The sequence below is a fragment of the Myripristis murdjan genome, chromosome 8 (genome assembly GCF_902150065.1).
Source record: "Myripristis murdjan chromosome 8, fMyrMur1.1, whole genome shotgun sequence".
Classification (NCBI taxonomy): Eukaryota; Metazoa; Chordata; class Actinopteri; order Holocentriformes; family Holocentridae; genus Myripristis; species Myripristis murdjan.
Window position 1 is genome coordinate 5,537,599 of NC_043987.1, and position 23,686 is coordinate 5,561,284.

The following is a 23,686-nucleotide window of genomic DNA, read 5'->3' on the forward strand; positions in this document are numbered from 1 at the left end:
TTTTTCTTAAGCTTTATTTTACTTTTTTTCTACAATCTCAAAATCATTATAACATAATAGAAATATATGTGTTTTATGTTTTTTTTTTTTTTGTGAGGCTGAAATTGCATAGTTTTTATGATGAATTCGAGTTTTTGGAAAAACAGGGACTGTCAGTTTTATGATCTGTATGTACAATTTATTTTATGTATTACAGAATGGGCTTTTAAATTTAGGTTTGTTTGTTTGTTTTTTTGGTATGTTCCCGCTGTTTTAGGTTACATGTTTTTCTTTAAGAATTGATAATCCATGATAAGAAAAATGGCCTTTTTTCAGTGTTTAACTATGTTGAACCTTAACTTTCATTTAATCCAGTTAGCCTTGATATTCTTATTGGTGTATATATTACGTGAGGGTTTTGTTCTATTTTGTTTTTTTGCTGTCATTTTTTGCATGTACCAAACTGGATTTATATGTAACGTCAGTGTAAATCATTATATTCTTTATAAGAAGAAGAGGAGACCAAGTGTGTGCACAACCAGGCAAATCATTCAGGTGCAAGACAGTTCTCTTTTTCTCTTTTTTTGAGGCTCAAAAAGGAGAATACAATTATTTACTGGGAGCTGAGCAGTGTGCAGACCTCACTCTTTTATTCTGTATGAGAAGCACATGTTTCAGAGACATTATTTCATCAGTTATGAAAATGATGCATCAGTGACAACATAAAGCCATTTGGGTTTACACCTTTTATATTACCGATCCACATTTTTAAATAAAACATTCTTCAAGCTGGAATTATTCATAGACTGGATCTCTCATTAGTTGTTGTTTCTAATACTGACTAACACAGCTTTGTAAATGAGGTCATTAACTAAACTGATCAATAGAGCATGCATGTGTGAAGACCGTCTCTCTCCTAGCAGATCTTGAGGGAGGTAAGTTTGAAATCCCCTGTGACTCTGATGTAGCTGATGATGTCCATGCCGTCACGGTTGGGGAAGTGAACCTCCTGTCCATCCGGAAGCTCCACCTCAAACATGTCTCCAGCCAGCTTCAGTATAATCTAGAAAAACAAGAAAGGAAAGCATGCTACAGTAATACATATAAAATGAAAAAGCGTTGCTTTTTATGCCATGAAATTGTGTCACAGTTCCAAACAATGCTTCACCGTCAGTTCTCATCTCCAAAACACCAGTCCTCACTCCCTCACCTTGACATCCGCGCCTCTCTGCAGAGGGTTGTGTAGTTCCCGCTGCTCATCACCCCAGCAGCCAGAAGCCTTGGAGTTGCACACGAGCACGGCTCCATCAGAATCGTCATGGAAACGTGGGTTAAAGTGCAGCGCCAGGTCATCTGCATCACAGCCAAGGTCAATCTGGAACCTGAGTGGATCAAGGTATAGAGGGAAAAAAATCTCAGTATCTAGCATTTTGAATAATTTGAATGAAAATCAGGTTATATGTATAGACACACCACAGACCACTAAAGCACATTACCAGGGCAGTAATGTCTCTTAGTAATGGTAATGTCCAGTTCTCATGAAAATAGACATTTTTCTTGACACTCAACTGTGCATTTGAGAATAAAACCAGATGGTCAGAGACTCCAACAGTATATTTCATCCAGTAAAAGAGTGAATCCATGGCAAGTTATTATCCTAATCATGTAACGTAAGCTTACCTCTCAGCATCATGCAGAATTGTTCCCTTCACCTTCAGCTGATCTCCAGCTCTCAGAAGCACATTCTTCAGCTCAAGTACCTGGAGCAACACAAAATATGACAGTGCTCGTGTCAAAAAATGAGACGGTCTTTATGCCAATACATTACAGTCTATGCACAATAACAACACTGCAATCAGAGGTGGAGGTAACTAATTACATTTACTCATGTTGCTGTAACTGAGTTGCTTCTTTGTGTACTTGTACCTTTTGAGTATTTACCAAGTCTGTAATTTACATTTTTGTTTGAGTATTGTACTTTGCTACAGTTTTAATCATATCCATGACAGAGAGCAAATGAGCTGTTACAGACTGGGGAACCTTTCACAATAAAAGCTCAGTCAGCAAAGACGAGAAGAGGAACCTGCTTCTACTTTGTTGGTTCTTCTTGCTGTCATCTCCAAATTGACAAAAAAAAGTGAAATAAATGTGGAAAAGGGGGGATGATATCAGTGCGTTGACCAGGCGATGAGAACCATGTAGAGTCAATTGCCTTTTTTTTTTTTTTTTTCTTTTTTTTGTCTGCAGGGTTCTCACTTCAGTTTTGTGTAATGAACCTTGAACCTTTTTCTCCCCTCCTTTAATAACTGCATGGAGGAGATCACACCTAAACACTGTTTAAAAACAGTAACTCAGTAACATTTAGGTACATTTGAAATGAACTACTTTTTACCTTTACTTGATTTTTTTATTTTTGTAGATTTTTTACAGCACTACTTGTACATGAGCACAATATCACCAAAGTAACAGTACTTCTACTTAAGTATCAATGTGCAATAGTCTTTCCACCATGTATAACAGAGCATATGAGAGAGTGCAGGCCCTCAGTTAATTCAGATCCAGTGAAATAAGAGCAGCTCTAGACCAGTCAAACATACCATGGTCATTTTGTGTCCCGGTGCTGAGGAATAATCCCAGATCTGGTGGAAAATTCAAGATGGTCTCGGGGCCACAGGCACAGTCCTTTCTTCTGGAAGACAAAAAGTAGGTGGACTGGTAAGTTCCAGCACTTTATTTATACTATAAAGCCCAGAGGGTGAAGGAGGTAAATGACCAGTTAGATTTAGGCCTAATCATGTTTAATCAAGCTGCCTGTCCAATGCAGAGGGAGCACTGTCAACCCCTCTTTCCACTCTGTGCTGTTCAGCTTTGATGATTAAATGATTAACTGCCCTCTTGATCAATAAGTAAATAAGCAGCGAGCCATGTCAGTGAAGTGTTTCAACCGGATCATCTAACTAATACATCCATGGATGCCTGGTATAAAAACTGATGGATTCACACCGACTCTATCCATATACAAAATAATTATTTATAACTGTATGATACCACTGTCATTTTTTGCTGCTGTTTTTTTTCCCCTTTTTGTTTGTTTTTAATGTGAGAAGGACTTTTTTTTTTTTTTTTATTGAAGATGAATCATTTACCAAAAAATAAGGCATACAAACCATGACGAAAGTTAACACCTCTTAATATACAAGGCGCATTAGATAGAAGTGATGAGTTATATTTCTATATAAATATGATGCGGTTTTGCAGTTATGAAAGTCCTGCCGTCTCGCCTCATTTTGCGTTTTCCAGAAAAGCTTCCGTTAAAGATGCCGGAAGTGACGACGAAGAGTAAACAGAGCAGCTGTCAAACGATTCAGAGATGAAACGCTTGCTGCTATCGTAAAGGGAACATAATACAAGCTGTTTGGCCCTGAATACATAACAAGACCCGGTTATATGAGAGCAGCCGGTGCAGCCTTGCGAACAGGTAAAGTGTGGGCGAGTTAACAAAATGGAGCAGCCGTCCTTTACAGATTCACCTGCTGCTAGCGCCCAGTGGCTAATTAGCCGGGGTTAGCCAGCAAATTTTCTCGCTAGTCTTATGCGTCACCACGGTGAGGTCTTTGCTACACATGTTTAACACCTTTCTTCACATTAGTCCATGCATGCAGTCTGGCTATTACAGCTTATTTGCTCGCTAGTTTAACAAGGTAAAGTTTGGTATGAAGCTGTGTACGTTACCAGCTGTTTGCCCAGCTAAAGCAGCGTCTGGCAGCCGGTCAGCCCTCACTGACACACCAAGGCAGCTCAGCTAAGCCCTGTTAGCTCCCACTGGCCAGCCGCCTCTACATGTGTATTTATTTCTGTATCGTGTCTGCTCTCAGTAACTCTCAGGTGTTGGTCTTGGTGATCACCAGCAGGACAGGAGTGATTCTGCCCTGCGATGTTAACAGACATGGACTATGAGCTGGAGGAAGACAAGTTGTAAGTCACAAGTGTATTTACTTTTTACGGTGTCGGCCATTCAGTGAAATGTGTTAATATTTAAGTGTTGTTTTAAAATATGGCAAATCTGGACTCCTCTGTTGATACATCACACCTGGAGAAATAGTCTAAACTTTCACCTGAAACCCCTAGGATTAATAGAAAACCGATGCAATGTCAGTGTTGTGTTTTTCTCTTCACTACTGAATGTCATTTTCCCTCTTCTCTGACTATTTAAATGCATTCAAAAGTCCTTGTATCTATCAACATAGCCGTTTTTGCACTTTTGCTTTTTTTTGCATAATTGTTGTATGGTTCTAATATAGAAATATAATATAGGCAGAATGATCCTCACTTGTTATTCTTGGCTGGTTGAAATCTTGGCTTTGTAGAAATGTTTATCCTGCTTTTCAGTTGCATTTACTTTATGTTGCTCCAGAGAAGAGTGTGATCTAAATGCCTACAGTGTAAACATAGAGTGTGATGATGTTTCCACAACAGGGGAATACCAACAGTACCTGGCACCGTCTCTCTGAAGAAAGATGCTCAGAACCTGATAGGGATCAGCATCGGTGGAGGGGCGCAGTACTGCCCCTGTCTCTACATCGTGCAGGTCGGGACAGTTTGACAGCACCGTGTTTGATTACATTGTTTACCATGTACTAATTATAAACGTCAGCATATTTGAGCATGATAAATGTTTTAAGTGTATCTCAGCTCATGCCGATGTTTGGCATTAATTTGATATAGTAATGACAGACTTACATTAAATTGAATCAGGGGAAAAACATTTTAGCCTTATCATAAGCTATATAAATGAGTGTCATTAATACCTTTTTAATCTGGTCTCTGCTGTCTGGCAGGTCTTTGACAACACCCCAGCGGCTCTGGATGGGACACTGGCAGCTGGTGATGAAATCACAGGGGTGAATGGCAAACCTGTGAAGGGAAAGACCAAGGTGGAGGTGGCCAAGATGATTCAAGCTGTCCAGGTACACAAACACTGGGGGTGAAGCTATAGTCAGTCCACAGTCATTCACATCCCAGGGCATAAAGCATTGTACATGTGATCATATCTACAATTTTGTGGTTGGATAGTAAAGATTTTGATTTTTAACTTTCCATGCATTTTTAACTGTGCTGTGGTTAAAAAAAAAAAGATTATTTAGAAATTAGAAAACTCACACCAGTCACACCAGTTAGTTGGTTCAACAAGTAAACATTTTAGTAAAGGACATAGTAGTAGGACATTGATTACAAGACACTGATGATGGATGAAAGAGTCACTTTCTTCCCCATTGATGACCAGTGCCTTTTAAGGAATGAAATACGGAATTTGAAACAAGGATTCAACATCTGTGTTATACAGTGACACACATGGAAACACACAAAATAATGAAAAATTACTCACAGTTGACTGCAGTTTTTATAAGATGCGTCCCATGAATTTGGAATTATCAGTGAATTATGCGAAGGTATGCTTATGCGTGCAATCCCATCATCAGACAGTTAAAAAGAGGACAGTGCCAGCTGTCTGAGCTGTGCTGGAGGGGTCTGAACAATAGCATGCACTATGTGGCATAACGTCACCCATGCAGAGTTGCTGTGTTTGTTTTGGGATCCTTTGTGGACTGACAGGAAGTTCCATGACTCCTGTCATGGTGGATTAGAGAGAGTGTCCAGTGTGGGAATTAAAGGATTAGATTGTGTTCCTGATGTCCAGCCACTGCAAACACTGCATGTGAAAATCATTAGGTGACTGAAAAGTGATGATTTATGTTACTTCTTGTTTACCAAAACATGCAACTGCACTCGTTGATTTCAGCTTTTATCAAATAAAATGATTATGAGATGGCTATGAAATGAGATTTTTCTCTTTATCTTCTGTCACATAGTGTATACACAACAGATGTGCTCTTCTTCTTTGCAGGGAGAAGCAACAATCCACTATAACAAACTGCAGGCAGACCCCAAACAGGGGAAGTCTCTGGATATAGGTAACTGCTCCAACAGAGAATTTTTTTTCTCAAGATGTCCTGTAGATAACTTACTTTGATACAGTGGATTCCATCCTTAACCAGCCATAATTTTGTATGTTTTAGTGCTGAAGAAAGTAAAACATCGGCTGGTGGAGAACATGAGCTCAGGCACAGCTGATGCTCTTGGCCTCAGCAGAGCTATTCTATGCAATGGTGAGGATTTTCATGTGCATTTATTATTGTAATAGCAAATATTATGACTTTACAAGTTAGTTTGATTAAAGATCATCTGAAATATAATCTCCACTTAGTCAAATTCATTTTGCTTGACAGATGGATTGGTCAAGAGACTGGAGGAGCTGGAGAAAACAGCAGAGCTCTACAAAGGTAAATTGATGAATATATAAAAATTGCCTGATTTATCTACTTCTCTTGCAGCCAGTACCCTTATCATTGGCCTGATCTTGTTTATATGTTAGTTCAAGAACTACAGGTCTGTTGGATTTGTCCTGGTTGCCTCTACAGAACTTCTGGCTTTATGTGATGCTCATAATTTACTCTGTACTCTGTTTTGTTGCTGTCTTAGACGCAGAAATTACAGGAATGAGACTGTTGTCTTAATATTTACTCAGTACTCTCATCAGACATTGTAAGGGGCATTGTGAGTTCAGTGGAAATTTGTTTCCATTTGATCCAAGACATATCTCATTATGCCTCCCTGTGTCCTTGCAGGACTGATGGAGCATACAAAGAGACTGCTTAGAGCCTTCTTTGAGCTCTCGCAAACTCACAGAGGTGAGGCACCATTATTTAGCTATTTAAAATACATATGTTTATATACTTTTACCTAGCTATCTGATATTTGATGATCTTTCTCATTTCGCCAGCGTTCGGTGATGTTTTCTCTGTCATTGGGGTACGAGAGCCCCAGGCTGCAGCCAGCGAGGCCTTTGTGAAGTTTGCTGATGCTCATCGCAACATTGAAAAATACGGCATCCAGCTACTAAAGACCATCAAGCCTGTGAGTACAGATTAAAAATAAAGATACATGTAGTGCAGCTTTAAGTTTACCTTTTAGCTTTCAGCTCATCCTGGCAAAGTCTTGGAAGACAGACTCAATCAAATGGCACCACTGGTACCTCTGCATAAAGTTGCCAGTTGACTTAAAATATGAAAAAAAAATATATATATATTCCAGTGAAATTTTAGTGAGTATTCATAGGGAGAAATTTGCCAGTAGAAGCTCACTAAAACTGTGTTCTGTTGTGCTTCTGTTGCACAGATGCTTCATGATCTGAACACGTATCTTCACAAGGCCATACCAGACACCAAACTCACCATCCGCAAGTATCTGGACGTCAAGTTTGAATATCTAGTAAGTGTGTAACTGTGTATGCACCTTTTTGGTTCATTGCAGTATGAGAAACGCTCATCAGATGAAAAACAGCATGGCCAGTGCCATAACTGTATAGTGGATAGAAAATCAAGGGAATGACAGTTTTAATCCCTGGTGTCTTTCAGTCATACTGCCTGAAGGTGAAGGAAATGGATGATGAAGAATACAGCAGTATCGTGAGTAGCCATTTCAACTCTTGTATATAAAATACAATAAATATTGAGGGCGGGACAAAATATCGAAATACTGATACACAGTGATACTTCCTCAGCACACCGCTGTAATATTTGAGTTTTCAGTATCATTTGCACAGATGCCAGTTGAGTTCCTGTGAGGAGTACTTGTTCCCTGCCTTTAGCTATTTTAACTGGAACTGTTCTGTCATGTTTATGTTACAGTCAGTGTGCATATTAAAACACTGAAAAACATGATTAACTCCTGCTCATTAGAAAAAGGTTTTGCTTTTTGCAGGGTATTTTCTTCTTCAGCTACAAATACTGTGATGTATCACAGCTGATTATCTTATAATATATCACATAATTATAGAATTGCCTATATTGCCTATCCGTTACCCAGTGACTCCCGCCCCTGATAGTTATGCTGCATAGGATAAGTCATAAGAAGAGGAAAGTGTGCATTGCTTTTCAAATCTTGCAGGATTCTGTGATTTGTTCCAAAGAAAAAAGCAGAATGTACCAACCTACTTAAAATTTCAACTCTGCTCCTTACCTGCTCATGTAACTGCCTTTAGTGGCCTCAATGTAGTTTTAGGAGCCAGTGCATGTAAGTGATAGTGTGGTAGCACCTTGTATGAGCACACCATTTCCATTGGAAATGCATGTTTTCCCACAGTCTAGCAGTTTATTCACTGTTAATACCTGAAGCACTGCAATGCAGTGTGCAGCGTGACAAACCTGTGATGTTCCTGCAGGCCATGGGAGAGCCCTTATATCGCGTCAGTACCGGTAACTATGAGTACCGCCTGGTGCTGCGGTGTCGGCAGGAGGCTCGTGCCCGCTTCGCCAAGATGAGGAAGGACGTACTGGAGAAGATAGAGCTGCTGGATCAGAAACACGGTCTGTGGGGTTTTTTTCTTTGTGGTTACACATGTCGCTTTGCTGTGACTTTACTTGTCTGCTCTTAAAACAGGTCTGGATTCTGCCCCCTGTATGATTTTCAAAACCAGATATTGTAGTGGTCAGTCCAGCGCTTGAGTCATAAGTGTGCCCACACACACACTTCTATCTCTTTCAGTTTTGTTCTCTGAGAGGACTACTCTTTCTTCTTATAGTATATGTTCTCCTTTTTTTTTGTGTCGATCAGTCGGTATATGGCTGAAACTGCTTTTCTGCTGGAGCTGGTGCAAAATTGCAAACATGTTGAAGGAAAAAACGTTGTCATTCAGTGGCAGAATGCCACAAATAACCAGATAATAGCCAAAAAAATGATCTTAAAAATAAAAAATAAATAAAAATGACAAGAAGCTATATTTATAATTGTTAAAATATGTTTGAAGATCAGATCTGTGGTGCTGGATCAATGTCCAATTTCGCCAGCCCCATGAACTTACTGGTCTGGATCTAAGGAACTAGAAGCATAAGGGGCTGAAAGGCAGAGAAATGTTATCACCATCTGGAGTTGTTTACACTGATTGAGTCACCGAAGTAACTTCCAGCAATATGACTCAGTAAAGAAATCCAGGACAATTTTGAAGTACAGGAGCAATACTTCAGGATTACCAATTTACCGTCTTTAAATTGAATCATATCATCATGTTATTGTAATTTTAGACTACAGTGGTCCCTCGTTTATCGCGGGAGTTACGTTGTAAAAATAACCAGCAATAGGCGAAATCCGCGAAGTCGTCAGCTTTATTTTTTACAATTATTATAGATGTTTTAAGGCTTTCTCAGACAGGCATTAACATTTTCTCACTTTTCTCTCTTGTTTAAACACTCTCAAAGTTCAAACCTTCGTAGAAAAATAAGTCCAGTATTATAGAATGAACGCATTCTGTACTGTACAGGAGACTCGGCACGGAGGAGATTGATTGACAATGGTCTACAGTCCCTTAGCCAATCAGGACGCAGAACACAATGCGCTGTAAAAAAAAAAAATTAAAAAAAAAAAGCATGCAAAATTGCACTAAAAAAAAATCCGCAAAACTGCGAGGCCGCGAAAGGTGAACCGCGTTATAGCGAGGGACAACTGTATTGCAATTCTGCTATCTACACAAACTATTTTATTAGTCTAAGAAAATTAGGAATGAAACATTACAAAAAGTATTATTTAAAAAATGTAGAGATTTGATGACATCACACCTAACCTTATCACTCAGTTCAGTGGGATGAACATTAGATTGATTATTTAACTTGTGATTATACACAAGCCATATGAGCCATATGAGAGTGTGGGGATATAAATCGATTTCTTTTTTTTTTAAACAACCGATAAAGGTCATGATATCAAAGGAAATTAGAAGTGAACTGGAGACTGATGGTATTATTCGACCTGTGGACCAAATTACAAATAAGTTAAATATAGTCAAATAAGTAAAATATAGTTACAACAACAAACAACACAGGAAAAGCCACACTGGATGGTTCCCAACAGAACACCTACATCTGTAATCTTATCGTCTTGTGTGCTGTTCTCAGGCCACAGGGAACACAGGGCGGTTCTTAAAAGGGTCAAACTGAGCACTGGCACCATGTCAGTGGCAAAGCCTGTCCCTATATGATAATTATTAATCTTCTTGTCCCCTTTTTTCTTCCCTCCACTGCTCCCTTCTTCTTTCTTCCCTCTGCAGTCCAGGACATTGTGTTCCAGCTGCAGCGCTTCGTGTCAGGCATGTCGCGTTACTACGATGAGTGTTACGCCGTCCTGAAGGAGGCAGATGTCTTCCCCATCGAAGTGGACCTTTCCCGCACCATGATCAACTACAGCAGCCAGTCACACTCCTACACGGAGGAGGAGGAGGAGGAGGAGGAGGAAGGCGGGGGAGAAGAGGGAGGAGGAGGTGGTGCGGGAAGACGAGCAGAGAACGGCGCTGAGAAGCTGATTGACGATGAATGAGAGTTTGTGATGTGGAGTGGTTTTCCTGTGGAGCTTAAAAGAATACTTCACCCAGAACTGAAAATTTTAAAACACTGACGATTTTATGTCGGTATGACACCCCAGTTAGCTAGCCCTCTCTAAATGAACTGGAAAGAATTGAGACTGTTTTTTTAGAGATTCAAAAAAGCTAAATAAAAAGACCATGAAATGACTCAGCATAGTCCCTGTATTCTGAAGCCAAATGATTAAACCGTGGATCCCAAAGTCTAGTTTTACCATTTAATGTTACTTTTCTACACTAACAGAACTCTGGCTGCCTTTCAGCAATTTGGTGGAACAATATTTACCACTCGACTGGGTCATTCAAGTACATTGTAATTACATTATGTCCAACAGCATTTGAAGGCAACATCAGTTTGCCACTGTAGTTTTGTGTTGCCGAAAAAGTGTGGAAAAACTCGGAGGTACTGAAGTAGACAGTGATATTTTGCAGTCGTTTGGCTTTGGAAAATTTGGATTTTGCTGTTTAGAGTAAATTTCTTTTTTTGTATTTTTTGGAATTTTAAAGAAACAGCCTCCATTTATTCTGGGTTGGTTTCTTTTTTAATGCTGGGAAGGCTGCTACCGTCACAGAGATTTTGCAGGTGTAACGAAAAGACACCTGTCAAGGAGTGGATAGGTTAAAAAAAAATGGAGCCAACATTGAAGAAGGACAGGAGTCAAAGGAATGGGGCCAAAACGTCCCAAGGAAGCTCCTTGTTTCCTCATTGGTGGATGTGAAGCAGAAAGGCTCCTGATTGGCTGGTTTCTGCAGAGAGGAAAGGTGGACGTTTCTGTAACATTTGAGAGAGAATGAGCTTACGTCGTGGTGGGAAAGACGTCCTTTACTGTCGCTCATTTATTTGTAAAACCACTGTGCCGTGTCAGACTCTTTGGGAACATTTTAAATCTCAAATTTTCATTTTGGGTGAAGTATTCACATAAGACTTCCCATCAAATGTATTCTTCAGTAGCAGTTGCTCTTAATTCACTCACTTAGAAATGATCTTCAGAGGAAACTACTGCAAAGTGCTGCTATATCGCTGTGTATTGGTCTCAGAAAAGTTTTTCCATCATCAATAATCTACTGTACAGAGTAGCATGTAATCTCAACAATACGGTTATCTTTTCCAGAATAATTCTCAGTCACCTCAGAAAATATGGTCCCTGCTTTTGAAGTGAAATAGTGAGTTATTTCCAGGTCCTGCTCTCCTGCAGGCAGCTGGACATGACATAAGGTCATTACTAAGTGTGTGTATGAGTGACAGAGTTACAGAAGGCGACTGCATTTTAATTGGACAGCCGTGGAGAGGTGTCAAGACCTCAGACTAGGATTATATGCAGATGGCACGTGTCATCTTGATTAATTAAATCTGATGGTGTCCACACTGTGTTCCAGTGTGAAAGCATTGTGCATTGTTTGAAGGTGTACCTTGACATTTTAATTTTTAACTTATTTTCTTGGCCAGGGCCTTGTCACATTGTGGTGGAGAAGCTACAATACATTTGTCCTTTTGGTTAAGTGCCAATACACCAACTTGTTCTCCACATTGTGACAGAATAACTGGCAAATTAAAATAATATATAAATATTCAAAATGCCAGGGTATTTTTAAAGATAAATATATATCAGTGACTGGAGCCAATGTGATTTGAAGGTAGATGGAGTGTTTGTTACTTGCTGCTGTTGCACTCCAGTTTTTCTTGTGTCTGAACACTGGCCGGCGTGTCATCCTGCTGAAGGATGTGTGTCCACTCTGCTTCTGTTTGGGATCCAGTGACGCCTTTTAAATGTTTCCATGGGGAAGAGAGCATTTGCTGCCACATGTCCACTTCCAGTGAGCATGGCAGCAAACATTTTTCTTCAGAGTACTTTACCTTTTTGTATGACTACACTGGATTCTTCAAGTTGAAAATGCTCCCCTCTCCCCCTTTGCCTATTAATATGATCGAATCTGCAGTGCCTTTTTCCCCAAACCGCACCCATGTGCTTCATCATAGCACCACCTAGCATCGTGGCAGTGATTTTTTTTTTTTCAGCCAGTGACAGAAGCCTAGTGGACACAGACCCAAACAGAGCTTGAACACTAATTATAGATGTGTTTACAAAGGGAGAGAGATTTTAACTAGCATAGGACTTCTGTTGACATTCCCACTGCATTGTTTTTCTTTTTGTGTATATTTAAAACTTAATCAATATGTAAAATGTAAGTATGATTCAGTGTTACATCTGCACAGTGTGTTATGCTGTACATTGCGTGTGCTTTGTTTTGTCTTATGTTGTCTTTGTCCTTTTCTTTGGTCTGCGGGGGAGTCAGTTTAATTTGTCTGTTTGTTATGGGCTTGCACATTTTCATATCCATGAGTTGTATTGAAGTTTAGTGTGTGACAGCGGAGGCCACCGCTTGGGGGCAGCATCACATCACGTCAGCCCTGCTAAAGCTGTTAACACTGCAGTGCACTCATATTGTGAAGTAACGGGATGGGTTGTTTTCGTTGATTTTTTCCATTTGTTTTCTCAAAAATACACTGGAATGTATTCAATAAAAGGGAGCTATATTGTGTGCTCTATCACGTTCACACATTTTGTCTGTTTTTATAATGACCACCTTTACATGACCTAGGCAGATAGGGGTTTTCATTTTCTATACCATAAACTTAATTTCTTAAAAAGATGGTTTTTTATATGAAGTATAAAACGGACGGCTTAAGCAATGGGCCAGATTTGAAAGCCTGTCTTATTTCATGAAAAGAAATATAAAACATTCACATTTCTTTTCTAATGATCTTCATTAGTGATGTGGGATGTAACGTTAAAATATTTCATGGTGTTTGTCTTTATATTGTGCGAGTGTGCTAGTCGGAAAATACCCTGGTTTGCTCGTGGGAGGGAAACATTTTTTATATGATTGATGAATTGAAATAAAGCCTGGCAGCATGGCAGTGTGTTTGACAGACGTTGTGGTGTTTTATTTGTTCATTGCCTCGTTCCGGCCTGTCTGTATGTTCACGTACTGACCTGAGCAAAACAATTTGCCCTGCAGCGAGGGTGTCTTATCTCATTTAATATTTAGTCAATCGTTCCCCTGATACTTTTATATCTGATGAATACCCATGGTGCTTCTAAATCGTGCGTCCTAGCCCCAGTGGCCTAATGGATAAGGCACTGGCCTCCTAAGCCAGGGATTGTGGGTTCGAGTCCCATCTGGGGTGACACTTTTTGACGCAGCTTCAGATTTTAAAAAAGGTCCCAGACAGCTCCTTACTGTTTACCGATAAAAACTGACGCCGTCGCTGTCACGGATATTTTCGCCTCCTTTGCCACCGAGGTACGAGGCTCAGTCCCTCACGAGTCGACGAGCCATTCCCGTGCCCTTTCCTCTCCGCGGAAACCAGCCAATCAGGAGCAGTTCCGCTTCGTGTCCACCAATGAGGAGGCGAGGAGCTTCCTCGGGACTTTTCAGCCCCGTTCCTTCTGCTCCTTTCCCTTTTCACTTTTGGCGCAGCTGTGTGTTTTTACCTGTCCACACCTCGTCATTTTAAGTGTTTAGTCGTTACCGCCAGACGAAACATGCTTTCAGAGAAGAATCTCTGTCTGTTTTTTGTTCTGGTCAGCGCGGCTTCGACCTTGGCCACCGCTGCTGAGAGTAAGTAGGTTAGCTTTATGAGAAACCACTGTTAGGGAGCTTGACTTGGTAAGCGGTGTTGTATAAGCTTGCTATTTATTTTCCTGTTAAAAGATACTATGTCACATCTGCTTGTCTCAAATGTGCGTGATAACTTTAATGTGAGAGGTATGTTGGAGTTGCATATAGTCAACTGTTGCTGACTGTAGACCTATTTGACCCAATCAGTGCTGTCTTTATTTACCTCTACAGCCAATAAGCTGTACGGCGTATGCCTGTGCCTGTTGTAAATCAATTCCTCATGTAACCTACCCACATCCACAGACTTGAGATGTCATTTTTAGCCCCTTGAACTCAGATGCCCCCCTAATTTCCCTTGCAGTAACCTCAAAGTTAGATGTTTTTGTTCATATTCTACAGTGTCACACATACCAAACCCAAGATAGCATTGTTTTATGGCTTGTAGCAGTATATCAAATAGAAAATATATAGATGACTTGTGCGACATGTCCTTGTAATTCAGCAGGATATACCTGAAACCTTGGGATATTCACTGCAGTTCAAAATAAACATCTGTCTTCTATTGATGAATCCACTAATGGGACCAGCAGGGATGAAAACATATGCAAAGTCCTGTAATTGTGCTTGCATGTTTATTTCCAGAGATGACAGCAGCCACAGTGTACTGGGATCCCACACACAAGACTGTCCTACTGAAGGAGGGGGTGCTGGAGAAACAGGGGGATGCATACGGGTACCTGAACGACACCCTGTCCAGTACGGGCTGGAGCGTCCTGGAGATCCGTGCGGGTTACGGGGAGACCCCTGAGCCTGACGAGGTCACCTTCTTCTTAGCCGGCTACCTTGAAGGCTTCCTTACTGCCCAGTAAGAGTTATGAATGTACATTAATGAAAACATGCCTGATGAGGGAGAGGGAGATAAAAAAAAAAAAAAAACACCAGTAAGCAACATCAGCCCTCAGTGCTAAGGTCATGATCATGTCAAATGGGTGTGAATCTTTGACTGAGTAGAGATTCAGTTCTATTGATGATTCACTAGTTGGTGATTCAATTTAAGAACAATCTTTTAAGTTCAGTTTGATTTGAACCATGCTCTAAGTCAACGATTAGATTTGATACCTTTAGCCAAAATGTTATATTCAATAAATAAACACGTGCAATAATGAAAGACTATCATTTTTGTTCTGAAATGTGACAAAGGAAATCAGACAACATTACTATCTGAGCACAATTCGTTTTTTTTTTTGTTTGTTTGTTTGTTTTTTTAAAAAAAAGGTCTTTAATTTTTAAGAATTGTTAATGAATCGATTCAATTCATATTTCATAGCGATCAGGCCGAAGTCAGAGTGATTCATTCTGTTTATTTCAGCAGACTGATAAGGTTGGATGGGTAGACTATGTAATCGATGCTGTGAATGAATCATTCCTCCCACATAATGTCAAGATGTTTTTGGTTCTCAAAGGAGAGGTGTAACCCTTTGCTTGCCCACCGCAGCTGGAAGGGATCCAGCGCTTTGCTCAAAGACACTCCAAAAATGAACATGCTTATTATCACTGGGGGTTTTGCACCTGGGCTCTCTGGTTTATGACAACCTCTGTCCAACCTGTGTCGCTCCTCCCCAACAGGCAGATCATCGATCACTACGCCAACATGTATCCCCAGCTGATCAGCGACCCAAAGGTCTTGGGTCCGGTGCAGAGTTTCATGAAGTGAGTTTGTTCCCCTTTCCTGTACAGCAGAAACACCCCCGACCACAGCGGTGTCACCACATTTACATGCACAGTCGAACATCACCGCGTCATCATCTTTCATATCCTCATCTCAGAGCTGTTTGGGTGTAAGTCTAAGGCTTGCCAGATCATTTTGTCATGATGCCAAACATTTGAGCTCTGGCTGTAAGAGGAGCAGAGGTTAGTTTAATTTAGGCCACACAATGGTCACACTATCACAGACAGCATGACAGTGATGATGGTTCTTGCACACAGCACAAATTGACCGACCTGAATCTAAAAGATATTATTGTTCTACTCCCTGTGGATATCAGCATTTCAGAAATGAAGAAAAATAGGCTTTTTTATTTTTTATTTTTTTTTAGCTTGATCATTATCCACCATAATTGGAGCAATAGGGGTGAAGAGGTTTCACAGTCCACAATGTTTCACAATGTCAAACTTTCTTTTCCACCCATGTGATGTCAGCTGTCATCATATGGGTGATTTGGAGGGGTGCAGATCTTTTGGGCACCAACAGAAATCCAGTTTTATTCACGATACAATTCGGTTATTGGAATTAAGAGCTTTTTTAAACACTTGAATTCAATTTGAGCTTGTATGATTTGAATTAATAAATTGATTCAGCACTTTTAGCCTGTATTTTAAATGCAAATACGATATTGTCTGTGTAGGCTAATCTTAGTCATCCAGGTAGGAGTTTAATCTTTTCACTGGATATCACTTTCTGGGTTTCTGTATGTTTCATTATTCATTAATATGATAAAATATATTGAGGTGTTTGTTTTTGGTTTTTTTTTGGTGCTCCATCCAGTGAAAATCATCAGCTGGGTTTAGTTCATATTCCATATGTGTTTGGTGACATAGCAACAGCAGATCTTTAATTTACAACGTCAGACTTAATGTTTTTTTTTTTAAGAGCAGTGAATGATTCCCCGCAAAGCATTTCACATCAGTTCAGGCCAAACTTAGAGTGATTCATTCTGGTGATTTCTTTCAGCAGATTGATGTCGCTGAATCAGCATATTTCATACTTGATGCACCCGTGCTATGAACAAGTCATTACACTCATAGTGCTGAGACATCATACTGCCTCGCAGGGAGGAAACTAAGAGCAGTAAACAGCGAACACCCTTCCGTTTGTGCGTTCAGGAAGCAGGACACGTGGACCCGGGAGCAGGTGAAGCTCAACAAGAGCTCTGATCCTCTGTGGAAACATGCCGGATTCATAGTGGCTCAGATGGACGGACTCCAAGCCGGGGTTGCGCACTGGGCCAAGAAGCAAGGGAAAAAGGTGTGACGGCCATTTCTCAGAATTTAAAAACACAAATGATTTCATTCTCCAAAGGAATGCCGGTTTGTTAGTAAAAGTCTTCATGTAGCTCATAATTTGAGTGACATTCAACGCATCACATGTTATTCCGATGCCACATTTGTTTGGTAAGGCAAAACTGTGGAAACTGAACTCTAACAACTAGCAGCTGTTTCTCTGCTGTGGTTCCTGCAGCCCTTGTCGCTGTTTGATGTCCAGTTCCTGAACGCAGTGGGAGACCTGCTGGATCTGATCCCAGCTTTGGTCCCGTCCTCCAACCGTCCACTCAGAGACTACAGGCTCCCAGGGATGGGACACTGCTCTGCACTCATCAAGGTCAGAGGTCATAATGTGCACTGGTCGGGGTGTAAGTCAGCCAAATCAGCAAATTCCATACTTAAATGCTCCTTGGTGTGAAAGCTTAGTCAGTATCCATTCACCCAAGCCTCTTCGTCTATGCACATTTTTCATTTCTTAAGATATGCTTCGAGCTCAACAGAAATAAGAGATGTTCACACTCCTGTTAATCTCCTCCAACCTGGAAAAGTATTTTAGACCATAAAATGCAGCAATCTGAGCTCCTAAACTTACACACAGCAGCTTTATGGCCGGTGCAGCATGGTTCTTTGCTGTATTTATTTTTATTCTGTGTTCTGCTATAATATGTTTTGTTATTTCATCATCATCATTTTGCAAATTTGCTGTCCTCAGGGTTTGGACCAAGTGTATTGCAGCATGTATTAAATGCACATTACATTAAATTAATGTAATTAAGTAGCTGCACCAACATGTTGCTGAATTTAAGAGGCTTTGTTGCTTTATTGACGTTCTGACTCTTGAACTCTGGCCCTAAAATAGCTCACTGCATGAAGTTTCTGTCGAGTGTTTTTAATCACAGTCCATTCCAGTCATCTACACTGACACACTGTGTTGAATGCTGTATTGATTCTTAACTCAGTTGCTGCCGGGCTTCGAGAACCTGCTGTTTGCCCATTCCAGCTGGTACACCTACGCCGCCACCATGCGCATCTACAAGCACTGGGATTTCAAAATCACTGAGCCCCACGCAGCCACCGGGATGCTTTCCTTCAGCAGCTACCCTGGTAGGCAGCAGAAATTCCTCTGAAAGGATAACAGTCTTGAATTGAGTTTAGTTTTAATTTTAGGGACAAAAGCTAAAGTAAATGTAGAAACAGGACTGTATGTACTGTAGACCAGACTTTCTTATCCAACCAGTCTTATCACACTCTATTGGCACAAATACCTCACACACACCCCTCTTCTATGGTATGTTATCACTAAAAAGCACTGAGGAGTAGATACTAACCCCAGGCTTGGAATGTGTCTGGCTTGGAAACACTGAAAACTGACGAGTCAGACATTGTCTCAACAGCTTATCTTATTCATTCCCTCTCCCTCTGTCTGTCCCTTCTTTAGGTTTCCTGGTGTCTCTAGATGATTTCTACCTCCTGGGCAGCGGTCTGATGATGACCCAGACCACCAACAATGTCTTCAACACCTCCCTCTATGATCGGATCACCCCCAGCAGCCTGCTGGCGTGGCAGAGGGTCAGACTGGCCAACAACTTAGCGCACACCGGGGAGGAGTGGGCCAAAACCTTCTCCAGGCACAACTCAGGTTACCAGAGCGCACAAATAATCCTCATATTCTGTAGCACCATCCAAAGCACAAGTACAAATCACATTACACAGTAATGAATCAGGAAGTAGAAGATCAAATCAATAGCAAAACTAAAAGAGAATATAAACACGTAAAACATAAAGGCAGGGAACGTCTTTTCCATTCAAGTCTATATAAAAGCATGGTTGAAGTTTAGCAGCGAGTACCATTTTCATCTCAGCTGGTGTCTGTTAGCCATCTACAGTTAACAAACACTTTTCTTCTCCACCATAGTTAGGCAAAACTGTGACACTTTGTAGATATATTAAGTCTTTTACCTAATATAACTGGTTGATGATGTTTAACAGCTAGGTCTGCTGGTTTGCAGATGTTGACTGGAGGAGCTAATAGAATCGCAGTCTTTGCTCATGTCATGCTAACTTGAGTTTTGAAAGATGCCTAAGAGCTTTCCTGCAACACAGCAGGGAACACAGATTCAAATGTTCACAGTACTTTTAGTCATTTGTAGTTTTAGGCTCTCTCATCTCATTTCTGCACAGTTCTCACACAGGTGTAACACACTTTATGGCCCTAGCAAATAATAACAACAGTAATAATAGTAATAAACTTTATTTATATCGCACTTTTCATACAAGAAATGCAGCTCAAAGAGCTTTACAATACAGAAATGACATACACCGAATGCTTCACTTATAAATATAGAATGAACATAGAAACAGGGATGGAACGCCACATCAGATGGAAAATCTGCTGGCAGATGCAAATTGCAGACTTGCGCACAACACCTGGGTGTGGACTGCTGGGGATTTTTACAGTCACTCTCTTATCTGGAAATTTCCTCACAATCAACTGACATTATTCATTGTTTCCTTTCAACCCTAAGTGAAGGTCATTACCTTCAGATGTCTGTCTGTGGTCTTCAACACTGTATCTTCATTTAATAACAACAAGGACCAGACAAGAATCGCTCACTGTTTTGTCACACTACACATATATAGAATCATCACCGTTTTGTTCTGCAGCAGCCAGATGACCACGTCAAACAGTGAAGTTCTGGTCAAAAGACGTTAAAGATTGTCACATCAAAAGCAAGTCTGTAAAAGTGAGTTTGGAGAAGTGGTGTGAAGGACGCAGGTCATTACACTCCTGAAGGCCCGATCACCTGTAGCGCAGCCAAACAGCAGAACCCAGCCCAAATTACTGACCTTTTTAGCGTTTTTTCTGTCATTTTCTTTTTTTTTTTACCCTCTATCCTTTCAGGTACCTATAACAACCAGTACATGGTGGTGGACAGGAGCAAAGTGAAGCTTGGCCACAGTATCGATGATGGAGCTCTGACTGTGGTGGAGCAGATCCCCGGGCTGGTCGAGTACTCTGACCAGACACCGGTGCTGCGCAGAGGTATGGATCACACTTCCCAGCCCCTTTTGTATTTACAGTATTGGTACCATTTCATGATTCATCCTCTCCTGCCTCTTCTTTTTCCTGCAGGCTACTGGCCGTCCTACAATATTGCCTTCCACCGAAAGATCTACTTGCTGAGTGGCTATGAAGAGATGTGGAAGGAGCATGGGGACGACTTCTCTTACGACCTCTGTCCCAGAGCCAAGATCTTCCGCCGCGACCAGGCCACCGTCATGGACCTGGACTCCTTGAAGCACATCATGAGGTTTAACGGTGTGTGGATGTTACATGACTCTCACCTCCGCCTGATTCTGTATCTTGGTGCAGTTTTGTTTTGTTTTGTTTTTTTGCACTGGAACCTCCATTCCTCATATTTTCGTAAGCTTCATTTCAACTCTTGTGGTCTCTTATGCACAATATGTCTGATGCCAGTGATCAGATTTTGACCAGACTTTGCAGAATGATGTGTCAGAGCGCAACTCTGGCATTTTCAGAATAGATATTGTGGTAATCATGTCCACATTACTAATCAAAAATCTCATTGTGTAAATATCTCCCCACAATATAGTCAACACTCATACCAAGATATTCAGTCAAAAATATCCTGATATTTGATTTTATCTATATTGCCCAACCCTATTTAATGTCTTTTTTGTGAATTCGATTTTTTTAAATCTTTTTTTTCATTCTTTTAAACAGGTAATTGACAATATCATATATAACAGAAATAATCTGTAATCTGTATCTTTAATACCGCCCTGTACAGTTTCTTTTCCTTAAACACAAATCAGGCTTTCACTTCATGCTATCATCACCAGCATTTATCTCATATGTAAAACTATGAAGCTGTTGAAACAAAACATCATAATTCAAGACAAAAATATACATAAACATACGTATACATATCTACACATACACAGACACATTCATATTTTGTTGTCCGTATTACCTGTTCCCGCTATACATATTTTATTTTTCACCCCTGACCCTTTGGCATTTCCATGCCTCCCACCTCTCTTATCCCATCAATACTCCACACTACTCCTCACCCACCCATGTGACCAAGCCCAAGTCAATTGCTGTTTTGGTTTTAACCGCACTGTTTGACCTCAAGGAGGCGCCACAGTGTTTGTTTACTTGTTGGATTTTGCCAAAACTTGTGGGAATGATGCATCTCGCCGCTGCATTCCAGCCCTGAAGCGTGTAGAGTGACGGGCTTGAGAGGGAACCACCATCAGGGTGCAAGATGAGGTCACATATTTGTCACTGAGCGGCCCAGGCGGGGACTTCATCATTTGCAGGGGACGGCATATTAGCTGCTGCCTTGTCTCTGTTCAGCTGTCATCTTCCTCTTTTTCTTAGGTTCACAGTGCAACTGATGACTTTTGGTGTGGTTGTTTTCCAGACTACAAGAAGGATCCATACTCCGAGGGCAATCCCTGTAAGACCATCTGCTGCCGTGGTGACCTGCAGGCGGTGAAACCCACACCAGAGGGCTGCTACGACACTAAGGTATCATCTCTCACCTTGGCACTTCTTGTTGTTTTAAGCTGAAGTCACACACTTTTCAAAACATTTTTTTGTGCCTGTTCCACCCAGGTAACAGATTACCACATGGCTGAGCAGTTCCGTGCGGAGGCGCTGAACGGGCCGACGACACAAGGCAGCCTCCCTCCGTTTTCTTGGGACAAATTCAGCAGCATCACCCATCAGGGGCTGCCACGCTACTACAACTTCACTTTTGTCCCCATGAAGCCCCGTCTCTTTCTGCCCTGAGGGAGGTTATGGATTTGTGTGTGTGTGTATGACTATGGGTGTGGAAGAGGGTACCTTTTGGGAGTCATGTTTGTATAATAAGGTAAATACGTTGTTCATTCAGGCGCTCAAAGTTGCTCTCTGTTATTACACTGTTGTGATTTGGGCATCAGTCTGCAGAAAACCAAAAGAAAAGCCAATGGTGTTATTTTTTTTTTTTTTGTTTGTTTGTTTTTATTACTGCCTACAGTTTAAGATTGCATCCTATCATGATGTTTTAAGGCTTACCTCTAAAACAACACTTTGTGATTTATAGCTGCCATCTCGAAGACATGCTGAGCATGCCTCTCAGTGTATCAAAATGACAATCATATTTTACAAGCAATATGAATAAGTGTCTCAGGGTAAAATCAGTGATCAAAATTAGGAATCGATAGAAATCCATCAATTCTTTGTCTCGTTTATGTGCCTTAAATATACCTACAGCTATTTGTGCCTTTGACATTGAGAATGTTTTGTTTAAAAAAAAAAAATTCTAAATCAATGCACTAATGCACTAAACAAGTTTGTGTTATGCTGTGCTGGACCGTGTTTGGTCTCTGGTGAGATCTGTTTTTTCCGACCATAAAAAAAATCATTTCAAAAATCATCATTTGACAGAGCTTTTTTATTACTCGCAGTCCTGCTGTTGAATGTGTCTGTGCATCCAAACAGTATGAGTTTAGTGCTAAATGAAAGAATCAGTGCAATGTTATACTCAGGGATGTTGATCGAGTCGACTGCCTTCTTATGCTGTGATTTATGCACATCTATTTTTCTAAGTGCAAACTAAAATGTCCCTGAAGATGGTTCTTCTTATGTCTGTTTGTGAAATGTGGCTCTTTTAAAATTGCATTGATGAAATTCATAATTAAATAAATTTTAACAATTCTACCCATGTAGTCCTTTGTCTTATGTCTCATTTTGTTCACCTGTAGATTCTAACTTTCTGTTAGTAGTTTGTGGTAGTTTCTAACTATTTGAGGCTTAGCTCTGTTGAATGCCTGTGACTGTTTCATGCCTCTGATGCTGTGAGAGTTGAGCAGCTCATGGTGTGTTTTTAATATCAGTCTGATGAGTCTAATCAAATTATTTAAGAGCCACAGCAACACAAATGGCAAGAATGGTTGCTTAAAGTTTGTACTTTGCACCACTGGTAGGCAGAACCTAATGGCTACATCTGAGCGTCTGTATGTCCATGTAATGCTTTACCCCAATGTCTCAAACTTTTGCAGAGGCTCCATACTTTTTCTTACAGTTAACACACTTTACGACTTGGAAATGTAGCCCCATCAGAGTCCTTGATAATGATAGGTGTAGATTATCTAACAGAATCCAAAGACTGAATGGATATCCTTTGTTGCGCTAATTTACTTTGACCACTGACATAATTTCAGTCACTTATTATACAGCTGGCAACGATTCTAAAGGTGGCAGGCATTGCTAGATGTGGAAGCAAGTTTCATATCTTTTCAGTGAAGTACAAATGGCTTTGGTATATTTTCTGTGTACATCAAACTATTTGTCTGATGCAAAAATTAATTAATACATTTAAATAATAATAATGATAGAGAGATGGATAATTTAATTAATTAATTGCTTGATTTCCAACAAGTAAGGAGTCTGTTTTGAAAATGTAATGAGTAGAAAGTATAGATTTTTCTGTTGAAATGTGATTAAAAGTAAGAAGTGTTAAGTGAAATAACAACTCTAGTAAAGTAAGGACAGATACT

General features: G+C 40.4%; 3 protein-coding genes and 1 non-coding gene across 6 annotated transcripts; 3 read left to right on the forward strand and 1 right to left on the reverse strand.

The window, feature by feature from the left end:
* Nucleotides 1-252: 252 nt before the first annotated feature.
* On the reverse strand, nucleotides 253-3,843 carry LOC115363134 (galectin-2-like). The gene is made up of 5 exons (XM_030057222.1): nucleotides 3,712-3,843; nucleotides 2,577-2,668; nucleotides 1,660-1,739; nucleotides 1,190-1,361; nucleotides 253-1,042 (listed from the first exon to the last, which is right to left on the reverse strand). Exons 2-5 carry the CDS (start codon nucleotides 2,583-2,585, stop codon nucleotides 896-898), a joined length of 408 nt encoding a protein of 135 aa, XP_029913082.1. The 5' UTR covers nucleotides 2,586-2,668; nucleotides 3,712-3,843; the 3' UTR covers nucleotides 253-895.
* Nucleotides 3,308-13,382, forward strand: pick1 (protein interacting with prkca 1). Of its 3 annotated transcripts, none has more exons than XM_030057215.1 (13): nucleotides 3,308-3,457; nucleotides 3,855-3,954; nucleotides 4,456-4,567; nucleotides 4,818-4,946; nucleotides 5,885-5,951; nucleotides 6,057-6,146; nucleotides 6,267-6,320; nucleotides 6,666-6,728; nucleotides 6,821-6,954; nucleotides 7,216-7,308; nucleotides 7,455-7,505; nucleotides 8,261-8,405; nucleotides 10,139-13,382. In XM_030057215.1, the coding sequence occupies exons 2-13, from the start codon at nucleotides 3,914-3,916 to the stop codon at nucleotides 10,402-10,404; spliced, it is 1,245 nt and encodes a 414-aa protein (XP_029913075.1). In that variant the 5' UTR covers nucleotides 3,308-3,457; nucleotides 3,855-3,913; the 3' UTR covers nucleotides 10,405-13,382. The 3 variants fall into 3 exon arrangements, with proteins under 3 accessions (XP_029913075.1, XP_029913076.1, XP_029913077.1); XM_030057216.1 differs by having other exon boundaries at nucleotides 3,888-3,954; XM_030057217.1 differs by having other exon boundaries at nucleotides 3,891-3,954.
* A 182-nt stretch (nucleotides 13,383-13,564) lies between these two features.
* Nucleotides 13,565-13,637, forward strand: trnar-ccu (transfer RNA arginine (anticodon CCU)). The gene has a single exon. It is a non-coding gene; the product is annotated as a tRNA-Arg (tRNA).
* A 258-nt stretch (nucleotides 13,638-13,895) lies between these two features.
* plbd1a (phospholipase B domain containing 1a) lies at nucleotides 13,896-22,844 on the forward strand. Its single transcript, XM_030057214.1, has 11 exons — nucleotides 13,896-14,071; nucleotides 14,714-14,936; nucleotides 15,698-15,781; nucleotides 16,955-17,096; nucleotides 17,310-17,450; nucleotides 18,073-18,217; nucleotides 18,552-18,752; nucleotides 20,016-20,156; nucleotides 20,247-20,432; nucleotides 21,565-21,671; nucleotides 21,759-22,844. The coding sequence occupies exons 1-11, from the start codon at nucleotides 13,996-13,998 to the stop codon at nucleotides 21,933-21,935; spliced, it is 1,623 nt and encodes a 540-aa protein (XP_029913074.1). The 5' UTR covers nucleotides 13,896-13,995; the 3' UTR covers nucleotides 21,936-22,844.
* Nucleotides 22,845-23,686: the final 842 nt, after the last annotated feature.